At 39.0% G+C, this 22,464-nt stretch overlaps 1 protein-coding gene across 9 annotated transcripts in view; it reads left to right on the top strand.

Annotated features, from left to right (window-relative positions):
• Positions 1–14,382, top strand: part of LOC126292084 (protein sprint) — a 438,713-nt gene extending 424,331 nt beyond the window's left edge. For all 9 annotated transcript variants that reach the window (XM_049985895.1, XM_049985896.1, XM_049985900.1 and 6 more), the window contains 4 exons: positions 165–254; positions 6,523–6,678; positions 8,893–9,091; positions 11,670–14,382. In XM_049985895.1, the coding sequence (XP_049841852.1) occupies positions 165–254; positions 6,523–6,678; positions 8,893–9,091; positions 11,670–11,794 (570 nt within the window). In that variant the 3' untranslated portion in view covers positions 11,795–14,382. The remainder of the gene's footprint in view (positions 1–164; positions 255–6,522; positions 6,679–8,892; positions 9,092–11,669) is intronic.
• Positions 14,383–22,464: the final 8,082 nt, after the last annotated feature.

Genomic DNA, 22,464 nt, shown 5'->3' with positions numbered 1-22,464 from the left:
CTGCCCAAAAATGGCAGAGGTCAGAGTTTGAGTCCCAATCCTTTTGAACCTGCCAGCACATTTTAGAAATGTAACAGGTCCACAGTATAGTTACATTGCCCAGATCATAATAGAATGGCTGAGCTTAATAATAAGATTTCATGTGTTCTTTTCTTATGTTGCAGGTGAAAGCAGCAAATGCCGGTCGTTCAGTTATGCTCACTGCAGATGATTTCCTTCCGCTGCTCGTCTGGGTGCTGGTGCAGGCAGGAATGGTGAGCTGCATTATTATGATCAAAATTCTGTTATGTAGTTGCGCTGACACACCGCTTCTGCGAGGGCTCCCCTAACATTAAAATCGAGTTGTCCTATGTCTGTTTCTACTTTTACACTAAGCGATGCATCAGTTCCATCTGTAGCATTGTCAAGGACGGGTGGCAGGACCATGAATGCCCATGACAGCTCAAAATTAGTAGTCTTCAGATTTTTTAATCTTCAAATTGGGCAGGAAAAGACACATAATGACCACCTTATGTCGGTGACGCATTCACTTAACTGGTGGGAAAATACTGCTGCTTTTCAACAGAACAGTCATTTTTGAAAGCTTAAATACTGCCAAATGAAGAAAACAAAGGCCATTTCGGAGGAAAAAGGTGTTGGAAGTTTTTACAGAAGCAAACATTCCAGTCAAAAACCTCCCAATGAGAACTTTTTTAACAGTGAGTTTCAAAGAATTAATCATTTGTTTGTCTTCACTCATGTAATGTGACAACCTTTTAAATTTGTGCATCTAATCATTTACAAACAAATAAAATATATGTGAATTTTGACAAAAACAGATACAAATATTTCAAAAAAAAAATGTGAATTTTGGCAAAAATTGATGCTACATTATCCGGTCCCTAGCTATAAGTAATGTGCTTGCTTCTGAAGCTGTGGCAGATGTAACGTATGGTCTTTCGTCTGTAGTCAGTGCACAGCTTGCATGCCTACACTACCCACCCCTTATACAAAATTGAGTACAAACCCTCCCCCTTCACATCATACTTTACAAAAGGTACAAAACATTTTATAAAAATTTAAACATCATCTAACACTGAATTATGCCGTTTCCCTCAACACTGGCGTTTATAACGTACAGAGACTACCAGATAACACTCTCGGGAACACACTCCCCGGGTTTTACCCTTGCGGAACTCTCATATGAGAGTGGAATATCTCCAGATACAAATGCAGTTTCAAAGTTGGCAAATTTATGTCAAGTCTGTGTGGGACCTAGCCTTCGTAGATTACATCTACGGGTTTTACCGTTTCAGAACTTGAAAATGAGATAACCCTGAACCCAGTAGTCAGTACAGTCGTGAAAATGACCGGTTATAGATTCATAGTATGAGAATAGATAACAGAATAGTTGAAGAAGTGAAGGGAATCCGGTGCAGGAAAACTAAAGTAGAAGCAACACCAAATCCAACTCGGGAACCGGCAGATGTCACTCCGCCCGTTAACACAAAATGTCAACATCCCTGGGGGTTTTCTCCTCTATTGTTTTGTCTAAATACTTGACCCTCGTCAAGTGCCAGTCGAAATACTTACGCATCGAACCCCAGGCATTGCTGTAGTATTTCGGGTCCCATAAATCTGAAATTAACGTCTCTTGTGCACTGGAAGACCAATATTTTTCCTTAAATTTTCTTTGAAAGTCTTCCCAGGACATGAAGTTCTCTATGTTTACTGTGCCCCATTGTGAAGCTTCATCCTCCAAATAACCTATCACAAATTCTATTTTCTTAGCCTCTTCCCAACTTTTAGGCATGGCCTGATTAAATCATTTTAGGAAATGGGTGAGGTGTACCTCATCATCTGGTTTAAACCTAGGGAACTGTCAGAAAAGCCTAAATTCGATCCCCATTGCAAATTGTTAATTATTTCTTTATTTAGAACAAGATTTTGAGACACTATACTCTTTTCAAGTTTCTCCTGAATAATTTTGAATTCCCTTCTTAGGTTATCTAAGTCTTTTTTTAGTATGATCTAATTCGGAGGTCGTTATAGGCGAAGGAATGTCAACGCTTAATTTTTCTTTCACTTTTCATTCTATTAGCTCATCCACCTGTTCCTCTATACCGGTTAGGTTGATCAACTCAGTTGTAGTTAACTTTTCTTTGACATTTTGTTCTACAGTTTCTAAATCTGAGCTAACTCCTAAAATTTGCACCTGAACTAATGGGAGCAATTTATCTTGTTTATGTACATTTGTTTTAATTTTACTTAATTCTTGTTTAACCACATCAAATGTGACCTTGCAGACATCTTTCAAGGAATCAAAATTTTCGTTGACTCTGGTTTCTAGGCTACTACATTTACAGTCGACACCATACTCTAATTTCTGGGCTATTTCCTGTTAATTTTTCTCCTGTCTCTCCTCTAAGCATTTAACCAAAATATTTACTCTTTCACTTACAGGGTCAGACAATTCTTTTTTCAAGTCTAACTTGAGGTGTTGCATTTGAGTGTTCTGTAAATCTAATTTAGACTTTAATTCTGAGTACTGTAAATCTAGTTTAGAATTTAATTCTGCCTTCAGTTCATCTTGTCTTGTGCTCCGTGACTCAAACTGAGTTTTGATAAACTTCATTAATTCACCCAAATCAGGTCCTGGGTTTCCTATCGCCATAGCCCCAACATGCCCTTCTGATTGTTGATTACCCCTTCCATCTTATTCTTCTTATCCTTAAGTCGAGTCAACATTCACAGTACCACCTACTCACAAGTCTTAAACTGCATAATTGAACAAAAGTCAAAGTTGGCTCACCCGGTGTGACTTGACGATCTGCTACCGTCGGCATCGGCGTTGCAGACGGTGGCGTCGGCATTTGTGAATTAATGGATTGACTGTGGCATTCGTTTTACTCGATTTCCTTGCTTCTATCACCATTAACCAACAGGACAATTTTCGATAAATATCATCGAACCTTGTTTGCTGTTACTCGTTGCTATGGCAACACTCGTCAATCTTTCCAACTTGATTTTGTTTATCTTCCGCCTTCTTCACAGGTCCTTTCTTTACCGGTCGCCACGTTATGCGGTGCTCCGTTGTATCTTGCTTCTATCACCATTAACCAACAGGACAATTTTCGATAAATATCATCGAACCTTGTTTGCTGTTACTCGTTGCTATGGCAACACTCGTCAATCTTTCCAACTTGATTTTGTTTATCTTCCACCTTCTTCACAGGTCCTTTCTTGACCGGTTGCCACGTTATGCGGTGCTCCGTTGTATCTTCTCTAAAACTTAGAGCCGTGTTCCTTGGACTATCAATGTGAACTTACTTGAATGCCAGATACAGGCTCAGTTTCACTGCAGCTCCGGCGTCTTCTGCTTGCATCAAACTCTTCTCCGACGATTCTATATTTTGAAGAAGGTGAAAATTCATCTACTATTCCAAAATCCTATTATTTAGTCCAAATAAAGACACTCTGAAAATTCAGTTGCTGTTAACATATTCTATATTCAAAATTCAATACACCATTTCACTGCCACATTAAACAGTAAGCCCACACTTCTTAGGGCATTCGCACACGACTGAATTAAACCAAATTAAATAACATTTTTTCTCAACGATACAATACTAATATACATGTCCGTCTGCTGCAGACCAAGTCACTATTAATAATAATAATAATAATAATAATAATAATAATAATAATAATAATAATAATAATAATAATTTTTTTTCTTCCGTTGTCTCTCCACAACACACAACAATCACCAATGTTTTTCGTGTATGAAACTCGGCCACAGAATTCTGGGGCAGAAGTTTTTCTTTTCTCTTTGCTGCAGCCAAGTGCGTCACTTGTTGGCCCGGTTTTGCTCTTCTTTCTGGGTTAGCCTGCACAAATAACGTTCTGTGGCAGTGTGTATCTGTTTATGCTACAACACACTACAAAATAAAGTGTGTTCAAAGCAGCTGGAACACAAGTGACTCCAGACTTTCGTAAAATTCTGGGGGCACTACACACTGTTTCTGCTTCTGAGTTTCTCTAGGTAAATTTTTGTGCTCATAAAACTACTGCTGTCACTTGTTAATGTTATACTTGTCACATATTGTCTTCTACTGCTTGCAATGACCAGTATAGTATCAAAGTAGCTTCACGGTATCTGAACTAAAACTATAATCAATGCTAAATGTTCTGTTTGGTCACTGAAGTGCACACTACAGACAGACACACCACAGAAATGATGTTGTTGGCTGAAGCATGACATGGTACACTGATGCTTGCTACTGTGAATCACATCACCACCATTTTCTTCTGTGCATGCCACTATAGTAGTCGTGGTGGTGGTGGTGGTGGTGGTGGTGGTGGTAGTAGTTAACAACATTAAGTGGGATTCAAAGTCAGAATCAGTTAGAGAACAGGTATGAAGTAACATGAAGAAACAAAAAAAAAAGAGATACAGTGAATGAAAAATTGCCACGTTGTGGCAGTTCTCATATTTAATGGCCCAGAAAGGTTGAGTTTGACTAATAACTGTCCCAACCTCCTGTTCCTGAGTCCTAAAGGTTCAATGATGATATAGTTCTGGCTTTGATGAATCGTCCATCAGAAAGGGGACTAACATAACAATCCCCAGTTATGCGCAATGGATAATTACGTAAAGTATTACTGAGGTTGTAAATTTAGCATCTGAATGCTTACGCACTTGTAATTTGTAAAGTAGCAAAAGTTCTACCGTTCCAGGCAAATAACAATTTCAGATTAAGCAGCACAATCAAACAATAATTATCTCTCCCTGCAACACAATTTAACTGTAATGCGATAAATTCGAAACTAAATCGCCATCAAGTCACTCGTATACTCTCCTTGTGTAAAGTAAATGGGTATTGCTAAAGAAAAATATATTTATTGTATTCTGAAACCACAAATTTGCAATCACTGTGCCCCATGTAGAAAAACTGCCTAAGCTTCATGTAAATCTAACAGTGTTAAGTTCCATATCGATATTATTTAATCTGACCTAGCATAAAAGAATACAAGCCGAGATGTGATGCATTACAATGTAATTTGTGTTTTCGTTATTCTCGTCAACTGTTTCTGCAAGTTTTGTGCCAGCTGAGTCACTGTCGTGTTGCTACCCGTCACTGGTCAACTTTCTCCGATCGTGTGCTTCATCCGCTGCTGGGCTGAACTACTGTGTGGCACCCCATTACTAGACATCAAATAAGTTTCTAAAACAAGTAATGCCGTGAATATCCTCCACTTGTCCACACTAATTCTATCATTCGGCAAATATTTATATGGAATTTACCGAGCATTATTACTTTAAATGGGAAATAAAAAAGCACGTGTATGGCTGATATACTGAGGCCATTACAGTGTGGTATAATGTTTCCTTGGTTTCATTTTCATAATGGGGATTTAGGAATACTCTGTCAAAACAGTCCAGCAGTCGGTGCATAATTTCCTTATCTTAATAGGTTTCTCACTTTTCTTTTTCTCGTGCTCTCTGTAAAGTACACCATGTCGCAGGGGTCCTGCCAATGCTGCGTGGGTCCTCCTATCAAGTACTCTCGAACCATGACACAGCTTCTTCCCTGTGGTCTTCAATCGGTTGTGGCAAAGATGCCGAGAGTCCTCGTGTTCCAGTAGAATAACATACTTGGAGAAGTTCGTCTCAATGTATTTCTTATAATGTACAACTCTTAACTTCTGTTTATGAATCAACTACACGTACATTACATTCCAGCTGTCTCAGAGAAGACTTAGAACAATAGCACAGTAAAAACAGAACTCCAATGCCGTGAATGTTTCTTTGGTGTCACGGAGGCCACATCTGCTCCGTGCCTTTCCCTTGCAGCCTCGTGGAGCAAACGACCGCACTGGCCACTCCGTGGCCCTCATTGCTGATAGCATGGGATTGGTTTAGTTCCAGTCTGCACAAACCATTAAAAAGCTCTCGAAAGTGGGGTGCTTCCTACTTATTAACTGCCTTAACTGTCAAACATCTTTCAACAGTCGATGGATGTCAGGACGTGGACCACTGCATTCTGTGAGTGGCATATTACACCTCTGTGGTCCCTAGTTCACCAAATGGAAAAGAGAGGAGGGGAATATTTTAGCACAACCCCTACAACTTTGTGATCACTATAAATCAATAAATACACAACCAAGAAAGGTAACTAATCATCCCCCCGTCCCCCCTCCCACCTCCCGCCTCCCGCCTCCCCTTCCCGCCTCCCGCCTCCCCTTCCCGCCTCCCCCTCCCCCCCTCCCGCCTCCCCCTCCCGCCTCCCCTTCCCGCCTCCTCCTCTCTCTCTCTCTCTCTCTCTCTCTCTCTCTCTCTCTCCTCTCTCTCTCTCTCTCTCTCTCTCTCTCTCTCTCTCTCTCTCTCACACACACACACACACACACACACACACACACACACACACACACACACACACACACACACACTGCTTCTTCCCACTTTTGCTACACCTTTTTCTGAGGGTAGACCTCACAACACCAGTGGTAACACTGTGTCCTTGCCGCCGATGTCACCAGGTGGCGGCTGAGATCGAGGCGGACCTGATGTGGGGCCTGCTGCAGCCGTCGCTGCTGTCCGGGGAAGCGGGCTACTACCTGACGGCGCTCAGCTCGGCTGTTCACGTGCTCAAGAGCTTCCGTCGCTCCCCACCGTCTGCTGCCGGTTGCCCTCAGGTAAACATTCAGATACATGCATCTGATGTACAAAATGACTGACGTCTAATGAATACCTTTAGGAACTGAAATGCGTAGTACTGCAGAGACCAAAACACTAAAGACCTTTTTCCAAAACTATTTGCCAAAGGAAAATCGTACTGCAGTTGCTCCTTTAAATTTTCACATGAACATCAAAATTACTGATATAAAAGTAAGTGAGCATGGGATAGAAAAATGACTGAAATCGTTTGATGGAAGAAAGGCCACTGGATCTAATGGGATATTAGTACATTTATAAATAGAATGTTCAAAAGAACTTTATCCTCTTCTGGCATTCGTGTACTGTAGGTCACTGAGTCCTTATAATTATGCAGCTCATTCCCATATTCCAGAAGGGTCGTTCAACATATGAACAAAACTTCTGGCCTATATCTGTGAAATCAATCCATTGGAGAATTTATGATCCTGTTTTACACTCTCACCTTACGACATTTCTCGGAGACTGAAAATATCCGCTGTGGGAATTGACACAGATTCTGAAAACGATGATTCTGTTGAAACGCTGCTCACCACTGTTTATCCAAGAAATCCAGAAAGCAGTTATTACCGGCACCCGGTTCGATGCTCTATTCCTCAACTTCCAGAAGTCATTCGATACAGTTCTGCATTGCCGTCAAATGAACAGAATAAGAGCGCACAGAATTTTTGTACTAGCTATCTGATTGGATTGTCAGTTGACCCTTAATGTAAACAAATGTAACAAAGTGCACAAAGACCCATTAGTATGCTTTTGTGATTGCAAAGCAACCACTGGAAGCAGTGACTCCCTTACAATTTCTAGGAGTGTGCATAAAACTAACTGCTGGTAGGGCAGATACTAGACTGTGAGTCATTGCGAGAATACTCAGAAAGTTTAGTGCATCAACACTGGAGTTAGCTTACAAAACACTCGTTCAACTTGAATGTTGATCATCAATCTTACATCTGAACCACTTAGGATTGATAGAGGAAATAGATGAGGTCTAAAGAAGAGCAGCACAGTTCTCAGGGGTTCTTTCAGCAAGTGCAAAAACTTCGTGATGGTGCTCAGTGAACTGGAGTAGCAGACATTGCAAGAGAGCCGTTGTGCATCATGATGCGGTTTACTGTCACACATCCACTAGTGTGCTTTATTATAATAGTCAACCAATATTTTGCTTCCTCTTTACATGTCAATAAAAGACCATGAACATAAAATTAGAGAGCAATTTGAACTCACACAGAGGCTTACCAAGAATCATTCTTCTCACAAACCGTTTCAACTCTTAACACGAAATGGGGGGGGGGGGGGGGAGGGGGGGGGGGTGCTACACTGGTACAAACCACACATTGTAAGGTGGCTGTGGAGTATATTCATTGATGTAGGTGTTGACTCATATAAAATTGCACTCACTATCAAAGTTTTTGGAACTCTTAGTTCCTTCCTCAGGGAGGGATGGTTAAAACGAGGTGGCAGGTCAATCAGACCCCAGTGTGAAATGGAGCAACTTGGCAGTGAGGATGAGTGTAGGCAGAGAGATTTGTCACTCTCATTGGCGGTCTGTGTGACCCATCCTTCCTTTTCCTGCCTAGCCTTCTTCCCACTCTTAAGTGTTTTACTTTGTTAAACATCTTATTCTGTTGATATGCTTTATTACCTATTTTTATTTTTTGTTTGTGTCCCTCTGGAAAGACTGTGACGGACTTCTTCACCAACTGCTTTATAATTGCTGGGGGTAAAAAAAACAACTTGGTACTACTTCTCTAGATGTTGTTGAATAATATAGAAAGATCTTTCATTTCTGCTGCACAACCCACATATTGCCCATAAACGTATACATCATGTTGCATAGAACAAATGAATCTGAATGTAACATTTCATTTGTCTGAATCAATATCACAACTGCTGTCAAAATTATATATTCTCAGGGAAGGGACGGGAGAGCAGGGAGCTTTGCTCGCAGTTCAGCAGTGTGTTCGTCAATCCTGAAGATGTCGGTCAGTTGTGCCGATGAAATATTGTCAGAATTTCATGACAACATCCGACATCTTGCCCTTGAATCATTTGTGCAGAACACATAGTACTGTTAAAATGTACATGGCGTCCTTCCTTATTGGAGTTGGCACGAATGTTTGACAATTCAAAGACAGTTCACAAATAGATGAGAATTACATAGAACAGCTTTGTGTTACATCACGTGCTACCATTTACAGAGCGGCATAGCTCCAGAGGTGGAACTGCAGTCAGTGCTGAAGGTGGTGGTTCCTGACGAAGTGCACGGATCCATAATCACCAAGACACTGCCCGTGCGACCCCACATGACGACCAGGGAAGTCTGCAAGATCATCGCACACAAAGTGCGCATCACAAATCCGCAGGATTACGGCCTCTTCAAGTTGGTGGATGGTGAAGGTAAGTGTAGACTGAAAACAAAAATTTTGTTTTTTCTCCCAAATATTTCAGAAACTCGTAAATTAATTTTTAAATTTGGTAGAACAGAGTAAAATTTTTGTTTAATAGCCACTACTTTTGTTTTTTCAAGTGGTACGACAGGAGTGATACATGTGGTGTGGTATATTTATCTTACCAAAACACAATGAACTACCTTGACTTATGGATGAAGTTTGCAGAGCACCAAGTTGTGTTGTTTACCAAGAAATTATAATTATGTCCATTAGTTGAAACAGTTATTTTCTCATCAGTTCACTTTAAAGTTAACTGAAGGAAGGGTAGGAATCAGGGAGAAAACAGATAAATTGGCAGTAACTTTAACTGAACAGTTTCACCATATTAAAAATGTGCACAAGTTCTGTAAATTGAAAGACAACAAGAATTCAATAAGTTCTGTGAGCAATTGGAGAAGAAATTAAATATTTTTCAAAAGTGTTGAGTTTTGATACTTCACTCTACTAATTATTTTACTCATATCGTAAGTTTTGATTATTTCTTTCACTCCAAAAATATTGGAATAAACTGCTTGTACCTGAATGGTTGCTGTCCAAGTCATTTTTTCATTAGTTTACATGAACAAGCTATAATCCTCTTTTACAGTAGCACAACTTCAAATTACAAATAATCTGTTATGTACAATAGTTTAACATTGGCATCATAACTGTATGTACATATTAATATTTTATCCACGATAATAATGGTGAAGCTTTACAGGCAAGGATTATATTACATGAAGAAATACAGCAACCCGACACTTCTCATATAGATATATTTCAAGACATCTTTCGTGTTTTTGCCCATCTTCAACTGGTTTAACACATTTATATATTCGTCAGTATAACATTTTCTGGCAACTGTATTTTGAATGCTGCATCTGAGCTATGCAAAATAGCAATTCATTTGCTACCAGGTTTCTTGAGTTGTACATTTATGTTTGATTTACAGTTAGGAACACTTACTGTAATTTTGGAACTTGACAGTGTCTTTCCCTGCCTGTGTGTGTGTGCGCGAGTGCGCGCGCGCCCACACACACACACACACACACACACACACACACACACACACACACACACACACACACACCACACACACACACTTTTTAGCTTTGCTCATGCAGCACAGCATTTAGTTTGTGACCCATTTGTGCATTTAGTTGTATTGGAAATCGTACAGAAAGCTACAGGTTTCTTATACATTCAGAAACTACTCCTGAAGTCAGTTGTTTATGTAGACTTAATACCACCAACTTTTGAATTTGTTACACGCACCTGTATGACTAAGCTATCGTTCTGTCTACTGTAATGAGTTGCAGACTTGTGGATGCTTTTCGAATGAAAAATTCTTAGCAAATACAATCTTGCTCTATATGTTGTTTAAGATGGGACAGACATAGTGTGTAATCTATAAATACTGCTCCTGACCAACAGAGGCAAGAGAATGAACATATGCCAAGAAATAGAAGTTTATTCCCTAAGTATGTGCCCCCAAATGACATACCAAATGATCCAACAAAATGTTTGTAAGAAATTTCTGAAAAATTACTCAAACAATTCACACATCAACACCACTCTAGGAAAAACATAATTAATGATAATAAATACCATAATTTTTGTTCCTGTTTCCTATGTAAGAATTTAGTAACTTGTATAATGTAAGTCATCTACAATTTTTTTATTCCTTCTAAACTTTTAGTTGCATATGTATGTAAAATATGTGATATTACTTTTTATATGTAGAATCAGCCATACTCATTTCTGTTAATGCCGGCCACCCGTGGCCGAGCGGTTCTAGGTGCTTCAGACCGGAACAGCGCGACTGCTACGGTCGCAGGTTTGAATCCTGCCTCGGGCATGGATGTGTGTGATGTCGTTAGGTTAGTTAGGTTTAAGTAGTTCTAAGTTCTAGGGGACCAATGACCACAGATGTTAAGTCCCATAGTGCTCAGAACCATTTGAACCATTTCTGTTAATGCTAGCTGGTCACTAATCCAGTAGTTAGACAATCACCATTCATGTTAATTCGTAATATAGTCATTTTGCGTCATTAATTAAGAAGGAAAGACCGCCTCTAATGTTACCTACCATGATTTGTTACAGTTCACACATTATGTATTAAGCCAACACAACTGACTTCAGAAATAGACAGAGGTGTAAGCCAACCAGATGGCAAATGCAGTGAAACTGGAAGTGGATTTGCTAAGCATAGAAATGAAAAGAAGGAGACACAAGTTACAGAATAAAAGTAGATCCACCTAACTATTAATTAAACTTAAATATACAACTCAGGAAACAAGACCGCTAAACAAATTGTTATTTTGATCGGGGAAGCTGCACCATACAAAATGCAGTCGACAAAACCATTGGGTTGATGAAGGTGTAAATGAAGTCGAGTGAAAGTTAAAAACATGTCCTGTTGTAAATAAAGCTGTCAAAAAGTGTCTAGTCGCTGTATTTCTTCAAAGAGTCAAATGTACATACGTGTATTCGTAAGTGTCCCTTGTTTTGTGCTTGTCTAATTAAAAATATGTTTTTCATTGCAGAGACATTGCTGGCAGACAGTGAATGCCCTCAGGATGTGCGTGGCAACGTCACTAGTGCTGGGAAGCACTGTATGTTCGCGTACAAACGAATAGACGCCAAGATTGCGTGGCCTCGAACATCGTGACAGGTGTCACAGACCCCGCATAATGTGAAAGACTGAAGGCGAGGTGTAACTGTCTGTATTTATTTAAGCACTGCCTGTCAGTCCCTGAACATAGCATAATTAAGTTAGCTGCAGATAGAAGGACTTGAGACACTTGCTGCTGGCCACACGTGTAAGTTGTTGGAAATATTTGTGTGACAGAATGTTTACTTACGAAGTACCTACGTGTCAATGCAAGTGGTAGTGTGGAGAGTTTCAAACAGAAAACGCAAATAATTGTGATTTTTCTGTTGGGTACCCTGTGAGAAATGTGCTGTGTGATGAGTTAGGGTTTGGTGGTCTTAAATTTTGAGATAATGCTCTTATCGTTTCATGTATTACAAAGAAAAGTCTGAAGAAGCACTATATAAAGCAGCATAAGGCATGTGACTAACTCATGTTTTCATATGTCTGGACTCTGAAGCTGTCAGTGACTTATAATTTACGGCAAACTTCGTAGTTTTTGAAAAGCTGGAATTTTGCTAATTTCTCCAATTTCAAGTCTCGAAGTTAGTGTATTAACTGTGATATTTATTTACTTTAGAGGGAGAATATATTGTGGTAGTTTCTCTTGGCACTGAATTAAAGTTGCTACTTAAGGCATGAGCTATTTTTGCTTTGTATATGCAGTCTTTATTTCATCGGATTTTCTTCTCAATTGAAAATGTTTGTTGTTATATTGTACGCCTTCTATTAATTATTCAGGTGATGAAAGTTACTGAGAAAAGTAGGAGGGAAGAAAGAAGAGTGTTTGGCAAACATAAAATTTGGTATTTACTGTAGTCGAATCCTTTTTGAGTTTTCCTTGTTACAAAATGTTGGTAATTTCCAAATTGGTGAGATTTTCTGGTGCTCAGCTATTGATATTACAGCAAACTCATTGTGAAATGCATGGTTTGCCTCACAGAGGTGAAATGAATGTCAAATACCTATCAACTGAAAATGTCTGCTTTAACAGTGGCATACAGAATTAACTAAATAATGTTGCATGACACCGTACTGAATCAACTAGCTTCTTCCAGGTATTTGGACAGAATCAAGCAAAACTAGGCTGACAGGTTTTTCTGTAATTGTTCCAGTTTCAATTGTTGATAAATAACTACCCATTCGGTCTAAAGTAGTGTAATGATGCATATTCATAAATCATATGCAGAAATGTCTTACACTGAATATTTCAGTACCTGATAATAATTTTGTAATGTGATCTGATAGCATATATTATATTTGTTCAAGAAGCCGTAATTACTCCAGCATATATGTGCCCTGAACTTCCCCTCTGTTAACTGTTCAGCATGAGCACAGTATTTATGTTTGTTTTCGTTTTCTGATTAGTTGGATACAGCCATACTTATACTTCAGATGTCAGCGATTGGGATTGTTACTCAACTACATTCTAATTATGTGAATTGATGACAATGTGCTCTGTCGCATATTGTGCGACCCGTGTTCAGTATTAACAAAAGAACTTAAATGATTTTTATTGACACTGCATCATATGACCTGTATATAGCTCATGTAAGATGTGTAATTTGAGACTGTGATTGAAATTTTCCTCTTGCCTTGTATGTACTAGACATCTTTTATAAAGTTTTATTTTTGAAAACTTCGTTAAAAGATGTATTTTCTAGTATGTGGGTCACAAATTATCAGCACCCTTATTTTTTATTACCACATCTCCTCCCATTCTAAGCGCTTCATTAGTCAGTCAGTTCTGTTGTACTTTTCAGCATATAAGTAGAATAGTCTTCTGTTCATCATCTTATATTGGATGATGATTATAGATAAGGCAACAACCAAATTCAGATAATAAAACTGAACAAATATGTACTCACTTTATGTCTCTGTAACACAATTACTTCTGTGCTGTGGACTCATGGGACTCATAAAGACACTTGTAATTAATCTTGCCAAGTCTCATATACGTATTTATACACTTATTGTACTACCGTCAAAAATAAAACAAAAACAATATTGTTCACCATTCGTGTAGTGCTAACCGTCTCCCTGATGTAATTGGGGTGCAGTTGAACCAGTAAACAATAGATCAGTAATATCAACATCTCAAAAGAAGGAAAAGAAAAACTGTGTCATCTCTACTTAAAAGAAATAAACAATAACTTGTGTATCACATTGGCAGTTGTTCAAAATTCAAGCAAGCTGTATATTAATGTCTCCGAAAATATTGTGCTGAAATTGTTGATGCCAAGCATTCACAAAGACACTTTGTAATAGCCTGCAGCCTCTTGGAGGCAGTTGCAACATGACACACAGAATGGTGAATAAACTCTGTCTTATATTGTTGTTAAGATTGCATTGTACTGTTTGTCTTTATTTTTTTACTAATATACTAGTCATTATAAAAGAGATACAAAGAAAACATTCAATAACATATTAAAAAATGTTTTTTTGTATCCACAATGTGTAAGAAACTTGTATATTTTCTCTTCCAAGATGTACATTTTCTCAACATCTCTTTCGTACATAACCATGTGAAAATGTAGCTTTGTCCTTAGGGTTACATATATATATATTACTTTTAATACATGCTTACTTCTCTTTTGTACTGTGAATATGTCTTTCATTTACCTTATTCCTGCAGTATAATCTGCAATCCAACAAAATGTCTACCCATTGCTTTCTCTGTATCAGACAGTGTGTCCTCAAAAGTAACTGTCATCTCTACGAGATGCTGATCATCCCAGTGCTGCCTGATGAAGATGACTTGGTGTGAATCATGCAAAAGTTCTTTTTTATTGTATAAGATATGTGCATTTTAAAATGGCATGTAAATGTGTCTATAAACTTTAAACATTGAAAATCTTAAGAAATTTCGAACGCCACTCAAAATTAATCAGATCAGTAGAACTTGTGTTAACCAACATAATATTGAAAATAGAGTTCAGAGGAGAGTTTTTAGAGCCATTCCCCATAAATACAGGATCAGGACGGAAGGACTACTTCCTATACTATTGTTTAAGTGAGCACTGGAATGTTCAACATATTTCACAATTTATAGGGGTTGTAGAGGGGGCTTAGAAGATGAAGACTTCATAAGGAACCTGTGTCCAGAAATGTAGTGTATAAATAAGTTTGAAAATCTAGTCACTTTCAAGTCTCCCACTTCACAGCATGTGCACAAACTGGCAGGAAGATGCTGTGGTCAGTCCCTGTTGTAATTATGAAATCACTTAAAATTGTTCTCCGACTAGAACAACAGCTGAGAGAAACTGTTTCGTTCACAATGAGAGGTACTCCACAGATACACTACAGTCTTAGTATTGATGAGTACATGCTTTGTCACGTAGAAGAGAATCCCACAATAAGTAATTGACACACAGTCCATGCTGTGGGCTCCAGTAGAGCACACAGGTCTGGGCTCATTATCTCTGCTGTGTGTGTAACGTGAAGCAGGATAACTGACAATGATATGATCTTCAAACTCATTTTACATTGACACAGAACACTTCCAGACACGATTTTTTTAAAGCAAAACTTTATCTACTAAGACACCTTACAAACCATAGAAGCCCGTAATAAGAATTGTGAAACATCTTTTATAATGAGATAATGGTACTAGGTTAACCCGAAGAACATCAAAATTGGAAGATCGAAACACAATATAAATTTAAGCTTTCTAACATTTGCAGATGACCTTCCTATTCTCTCCAACAACATTCAGCAAAATCTAATTTAAATCACTACGGAAAATAGCACAGAAAATCAGCCGCAGAATATTTTCTGAAAACCAGAAATAAAATTAACTGACCCACTGCAAAATCACAATATGACAACGAAAAACCAACAATGTAGAGATATTTAGCTCCGTCTTTCCCTAATCCGATGAGACCGATGACCTCGCAGTGTGGTCTCTTCCTCCAAACAACCCAACCCAAAAAAGATTCCAAAAACTACATCAGGTAACTCAGCATATAGAAGAGATGTTGAGTTGCAGGCAGGCTTAACTAAAGCACTGATATACATTCAAGTTTCAGCCAAAAGACTTTCTGAAATAGAGAACACACACACACACACACACACACAAGGACAATTCACACATGCGACCAATGTCAACAATTGTGTCTTGTGGTATAGTCTGCAATCCAACCACAGCAGCTGGAGAAATTGGTCGCGCGTGCGCTCTGTGTCTGTGTCTGTGTCTGTGTCTGTGTCTGTGTCTGTCTCTCTGTGTGTGTGTGTGTGTGTGGGGGGGGGGGGGGGGGGGCTGCACACGAGCGCGTGTGGGCGCGTGCGTGTAGCTTAAATGTATAACAGTATTTTCATAGTACCTGTCTCCTTTGTAGGGTGAGTAGCAATCTATCCTTTTCATAATACTGTTGTTAATCCATCCTGTACTCTCCATTGTTTGAATAAGGAAAGTGGAAGACATACACAAACCAGATGAGGGATCAAGATCAGTAAACAATGGGAAGGATGATTTGATACTATGGAATAAACCTGAGGTCTGAAACTGACTGGAGTGATCCAATTAAAAAGTGTAAATAAATAAGATTTATTTTTATGTACTTAGTTTTCATGTTTTCTTCTTTAGGCCTTGGTATTCCATTTTGTTTCTTGATAAAATTACTGCGTAAAAACATGGCACTGCTTTTTCAAGAATGGATAATATCGTCATTCTGACAGGACATCTTCCCCAGTGCTGTACATGTGTAACTTGTTAATCACCAGTAACTCCCTTCAGCCCCATTTCATTGAAGCTATGATTTTCAACCTTTTTAAGTTCAGGGCTCCCCTAACTTTCTATATTGTTTTCTTAGCTCCCCTGTAGGATTCCTTGTAAGAACAGAAATAATTACTAGAAAATTTTTTGAATAAAATACTACCCACTTAGGTATGACACTCGAGCTTGCTTCTTATTACACAGTTTGTCAAATTGTGGTACCAAGTGGGATACGGCTACTCTCATTTCCTTCTTCGCACAAAGTCTTGGTCTGTATTTGGTTTTAATAACAGCCACTTCCGAAAACCCACTCTCGCAAAGATAGGAAGTTGCAAAAGGAATTAATTCCTTCCGTACTTTCTTGCTTGAGCTTGGAAAGTCTTCTTACTGAATACCAAAATGTTGGTGAAGTCATTGATGAAAACTTCAGTTTTAGTGAAGAATTTGATGACAGTTCTATCAACTCTTCCTCTCCTGCAGTATTGAACTCAGAAGGAGGAAAGTGTTTTTCAAAATGAACATGAATTTCAGATAAATGTCCTTCTATTATATAAAAAATATCTGCAGTAAGGCCGTCTCATTTTCATTTATAAAATGCTGCAAACATGGAAAGTAGTTTATTTCTGCCTCCTCATTCATTTTTCTCTTTCAAAGCAGCAGCTTTATTTTTTAAACCAGAAACTTTGTCAGTAAGGTGAGTGAAATTAGTTTCACTTCCTTGCAGAGACTTGTTCAGTGATTTTAACTTATCAAATATTACACATAAGTATGCAATCTATCATAGACAGTCAGTGTCTAGAAAGCACTTAGTACTGATATTATTTTCTTCTTCCACGTAAGAATGGACTTCTCACTTAAGTACAAAAATTCGCTCTTATATATTTCCCCTCAAAAGCTAACGGATGTTACCTTTCTGAGGACAAGTTTTAATGAAGTTCACATGACAGCCTGTAGTACTTGTTTCAGATAAACACTTTTGAAACGAGTGCTTCACTATGGATAATGCAGTGGACCCACAGAGCAACAGCAGCTTTGCTGCTGATAAATGTACACCACTGTAATGCCGAAACACGGATAGTGCCCCAATAGTGCATATACTCATCTTCCATCATTTCATTACTATTTTCATCAACAGATCACACATATAAAGTTAAATTAGTATCTCTATTGGTATCGATGGCCTCATCGAGCTGCAGTCCAAAATTCCCCTCCTAATTTTTTCTATAATTTGTTCGCGAAGATCCTCCCATAATTCCTGAATCCAATGACTAATTGTAGTGTCACACATAAGAATGTGCAGAAGATGTTTTACCATGGACTCTGCAAGTATAGTGGACAGCATTTCAATATCACATAGTAGAATTACTAACTTCTGTAATAGGCCTGCTTGCATTTTGCAATTCTGTAAGCTACATTGTGAGAAACTAGGAGAGCTTTATTCGAGATTTTCACCTGCTTGGTAAACAATGATTTCTGTTCATTCGTTTGACTAAGTTTCCTAGAAAATGTCTCCTCGGTTTGATCGTGTCATTCTTATGCACACATTCTAAATGACATTTTAATCTGTTAGGCAGCATACTTTCAAACACTTCATTGTTTGCATCAGTACACACAAAACCAAATTCAAGCAGCTATTGTCATATTTTCTGTACTCGAGTTTCTTACCTTCATTACTTCTTTCCATCTTGTCCTTGGCAAATTCTCACTTTTTACTTCCACTTGACAATTTTAAAAACTCTTCAGTGCTACTAAGTGTGACTTGCAATAGTTCAGATTCAAGGTTTTGTCTGCTTAAATGAGCTGGCCACCATCTGAATGGATTTCTGTCGAGGCCACATAGGTCGATACTATAAATTGAAATTTCCCACAACTGTCTTTCGCAACCAAACACGAGATAAATCCACGATGCCCCAGATGGTCATTTGTGTCGCACTAGGACTCTGTGGCACACAGATTGAATACAACTGTATTAAAGAACTGAACCTCCACATGTAGATCAGTTGCAAACTTCTGATTACTTTACAAATGAGAAAATGTGTTGAATTTTTTATGTAAAAGTTTATAAAAGGTCTGGAATTGTGTAAAGTTCACTGCAAGTCACCAAGCGCGCTCATTCTCAAATACTGGATGAATATAATTTAGGTATTTACTTGGGGTGCCTCGAGATATATACACAGTTTCTGATTGTAATACTTGTCTCACAGTTTTAAACCTTAAACATAAGATTACACCTCTTAACGAGTAGATTATGACAGGATTTTAAATTTAGACAGTAATCACACTGGTTTGCAAAATTTAAGGACAAAATAACTTTTGTAGGGTGTGTTGCTGCCAAGTAACATAGCGTGCTGAAACTTGGGATCATATGTAGAAAGAATGGCTACAGTTCAGTATAGTGCAGAAGGTAACCGAAAGAAATACACAGTGAGACGAACAGCAATGACACTTTTATTTGAAGACAATAATTACATGAAGTAACCACAATTTTTGGTTACAAAATGTTCTTAGTGGGGGGTGTGATCTCCACAGACAGCAATGCATGCCCCGCAACATGCTCCTGTGCTAGCCACAGGAAGGTAAAGAAGTTTTTGTGGTAGGGCATTCCATTCCTCTACCATTACGGGCATGCCACTCCATTTGCCAAATACCTTCCATCCTGAGAGCTCCTGCACCTGTGCTCTACTATTCAGTCACACGGTGTTATCCATAAAAATTACTCGGTCGCAAGCGACAGACGGAAATATATCAACTCTAGAAACTGTTCCGGATTCCGCAGATGTACCAGGTCCAGCAGAGCCAGGTATTGTGCAGATGTTAAGAATAATAACACAGATAGGGAATGTAACAGCCCAAATGAATGCACAGGCTGAAAATGTCACAACGCAGATAGAAAATATCACAGCACAGATAGGGAATGTAACAGTCCAAATTAATACATGGACAGAAAATGTCACAGCACAGATAGGGAATGTAATAGACCAAATGAACAAGCTGGACAGTGATGTAAAAACCCTCCCTGAAATGCACAATAACCTGAAGACGCAACTGACACAACGAAAAAGAGAGGTAGCGGATCAGGTAATAGAAGTGGTGTGTGAAGATCTAAAGTGTATGAATTGGGATACTGATAATTTGAAAAACCGCAGTTATGGCTCTAAGCACTATTGGACTTACCATCTGAGGTCATCAGTCCTCCATAAAAATTAAGTCTGGCTCAAATGCAACCACGAAAAGACAAACACGGGGAAGGAGTACAATGTTACAGTAACACTGACTGGTAAGTGTTCAACTTTATGCCTCCACACACTGTAACACCTTAATCTTCAAGAAATATCATGTTTATGTTCTTGAGTGTAGTATATATCCCCATCCCTCGACATATGACTGTACGTCCAGAATCACTAGTCAGAGGTATGCTCTCGACACCAATAGAAACGGTGTCATCGGTGTACGGATGTCAACAGGACACGGAGTACCGGCTGTCGGGAGAAGAGACCACTCGTGTGCAGTCACTGCGGCCATGTGGAGTATGATGATGTGTGTCTTTTAAGTCCTGTTAAATGTGGTTGCATTTGCACTCACTGTTGGACACGGATTCTTTCATGCTCATTTCACTATACAGGGTGACAAGTATTTAAACCGACAAACTCTGGCAGGTTGTACGGGACATCAAAATAAATATTTTTCCCTAATGTCATTTTTACCTACGACGAGTATTTAAACTGGTAGAGGAAGATTTCTCTCGCGGAAAATTAATTAAACCAACAAACACTTTTTCATTTTCTTATGACCAAGAGACTACACATTAACACAACCCAATTTCAATTACAGTAGATTTTCAAAACTCCCTCCATTGGCACGTAAACAAAGGTTACACTGTTGGGTCATGCCAACACGGGCAAAACCCCAGGAGTATCCTGAATTGTTCCTGCTGCTGCTGCTGCTACTATCCAGGCAACCAGATCCTCTTCTGATGCAACAGGGGTTGCGTAAATAAGGTTGTGCATCTCTCCCCACACAAAAAAGTCCAGAGAGGGACATATCTTGGGATCGAGCAGGCTATGGTACAACACCACCTCTGCCAATCCACGTTTCTGGGAACTGTCGGTGCAGGATTCAACGTACACGATGACTGAAATGTGCTGGTGCCCTATCGTGTTGGAACAACATGCGTTATCTTGTAGGGAGCGGGACATCTTCCAGCAACTGGTTCTAGGTTGTGGACACGCTGTAAGTGCAATGGACATAGCAGTTGCTCTTGAAGGACTGTTCTTACATTCGTCTGATTCGTCCCGATGTTATGTGCAATTACACGAGTACTGATTGATGGATCCTGCTCCACATGCTGCAACACAGCTTCCTCAAATTGCAGTGTTCTTACCGTACGATGGCGTCCCTGTCCAGGTAATCTGCTGAGTGACCCAGTCTCACGCAAATGTTGGTACACAGCAGCAAAGGTCGTATTATGCGGGATACGGCGATTAGGATATTGTTGTTGATAAACCCATTGTGCAGCTTGTCCGTTGTGGTGCGCTACATACTACGCACCAACCATGTCAGTGTAATCACTCTAGGTGTATCGCTCCATTAGTAAACAGAGGCAGTGTACTACTACACTGGTGGACAACAGTTGCCTGCAACTGAAGAGCGTAATACGGCCTCCACCGGTTTAAATAATCCTCATAGGGAAAAATGTTTGTTTTGATGTCCACTAAAACCTCCCAGAGTTTGTCAGTTTACATACCTTTCACCCTGTATAGTGGTCATCTGCTGCTGCAATTGACTGTGGTCGACTACCATCTCTCCTGCAGTGCCTGTGGTTTGGAACACTCCCCCTGCATGTGGAACAATACTGTGAGCAAAGCCAAACTCCTGGCTACACTTTTATGTTATTTTATCTAGTAGCTTGTTCTCAAGTTTTGCAGTACATTTTGTACAAAATACTGAAAACAAAATTTTTGTTCCTCACGGAAGGCATTAGGATCTGCAATATGGAACTAGGACCGGATACTGTGAACCAGCTTAGCCGTTCAGTAATATAGATGCCAGCATAGAAGATTATAACAGTAATACCTTCCCTCCCCACCTCCTCCAGTGTACCGCTTCCTTTCCAGTAACCCCCCCCCCCCCCCCCCCCTGCACATAAGGGGCATGGGAGAGGGCAAAGCCACTCTCCTTAGCTGTCAGCATAGCAGACATTTTTATGACACTGTGAGTAAAAAATAAACCGTGATCCGTGCAGACGTTGATACCACTGTACACCACTCAAAGCCAATAAAGTGCAACATTCAAAATGATCAAACAGCAATTTTGGTGAAGCATTCCACCACTGAGAGAGGCACGAACTTCCAGTTGGTAATGAGTCACCCAGCACAATGGAAAAAGATAAAATTTGATTAAAAATACATTTCTACAACATAATTTGTTATCAGAGCTTGGTTTGATTACATCATTCTTATGAACAAATTCTAAATGACATTTTAATTTGCTAGGCAGTATACTTTCAACACAAGGCACACTGTGGATGCTCTTCATTGTTCATGGTCCCACTGAGACTGAAGTTCCAGCCTGTGTATTAACATCATTATTTATAATACGTTTGATTGTTGACAAAATTAATTTTGTCAGGTTCAGTGAATTTTGACGATCACCAATTGATAAGTCTGTTAAAAATAAGTGAAATCTTGTATGCTGGTGTAATTATCACTTCCAATACAATGTTCTCCAGAACTTGATTATATGTTTAATTTATTAGTTAAGTTAGTAGCTTCCACATCAAAGAAATTTGCAGAACATTTTATTTAATTCCAAATTTATATAGTATCTAAATTTATAAATTACAGTGTTAGTTTTTATTATCAGACATAGACCTCGCTCTTGTCTGCGTTTCATGAGAATGAATGTGTCAAATACAACAGAAATGTTTGTTTATGATACAACGTACACATTATAAAAGTGCAAGTATTTGTTTTCT

This window comes from Schistocerca gregaria, chromosome 9 (assembly GCF_023897955.1).
Source record: "Schistocerca gregaria isolate iqSchGreg1 chromosome 9, iqSchGreg1.2, whole genome shotgun sequence".
NCBI lineage: Eukaryota > Metazoa > Arthropoda > Insecta > Orthoptera > Acrididae > Schistocerca > Schistocerca gregaria.
The sequence above is the reverse complement of the archived record's forward strand: the minus strand, read 5'-3'. Positions and strand labels throughout refer to the sequence as shown.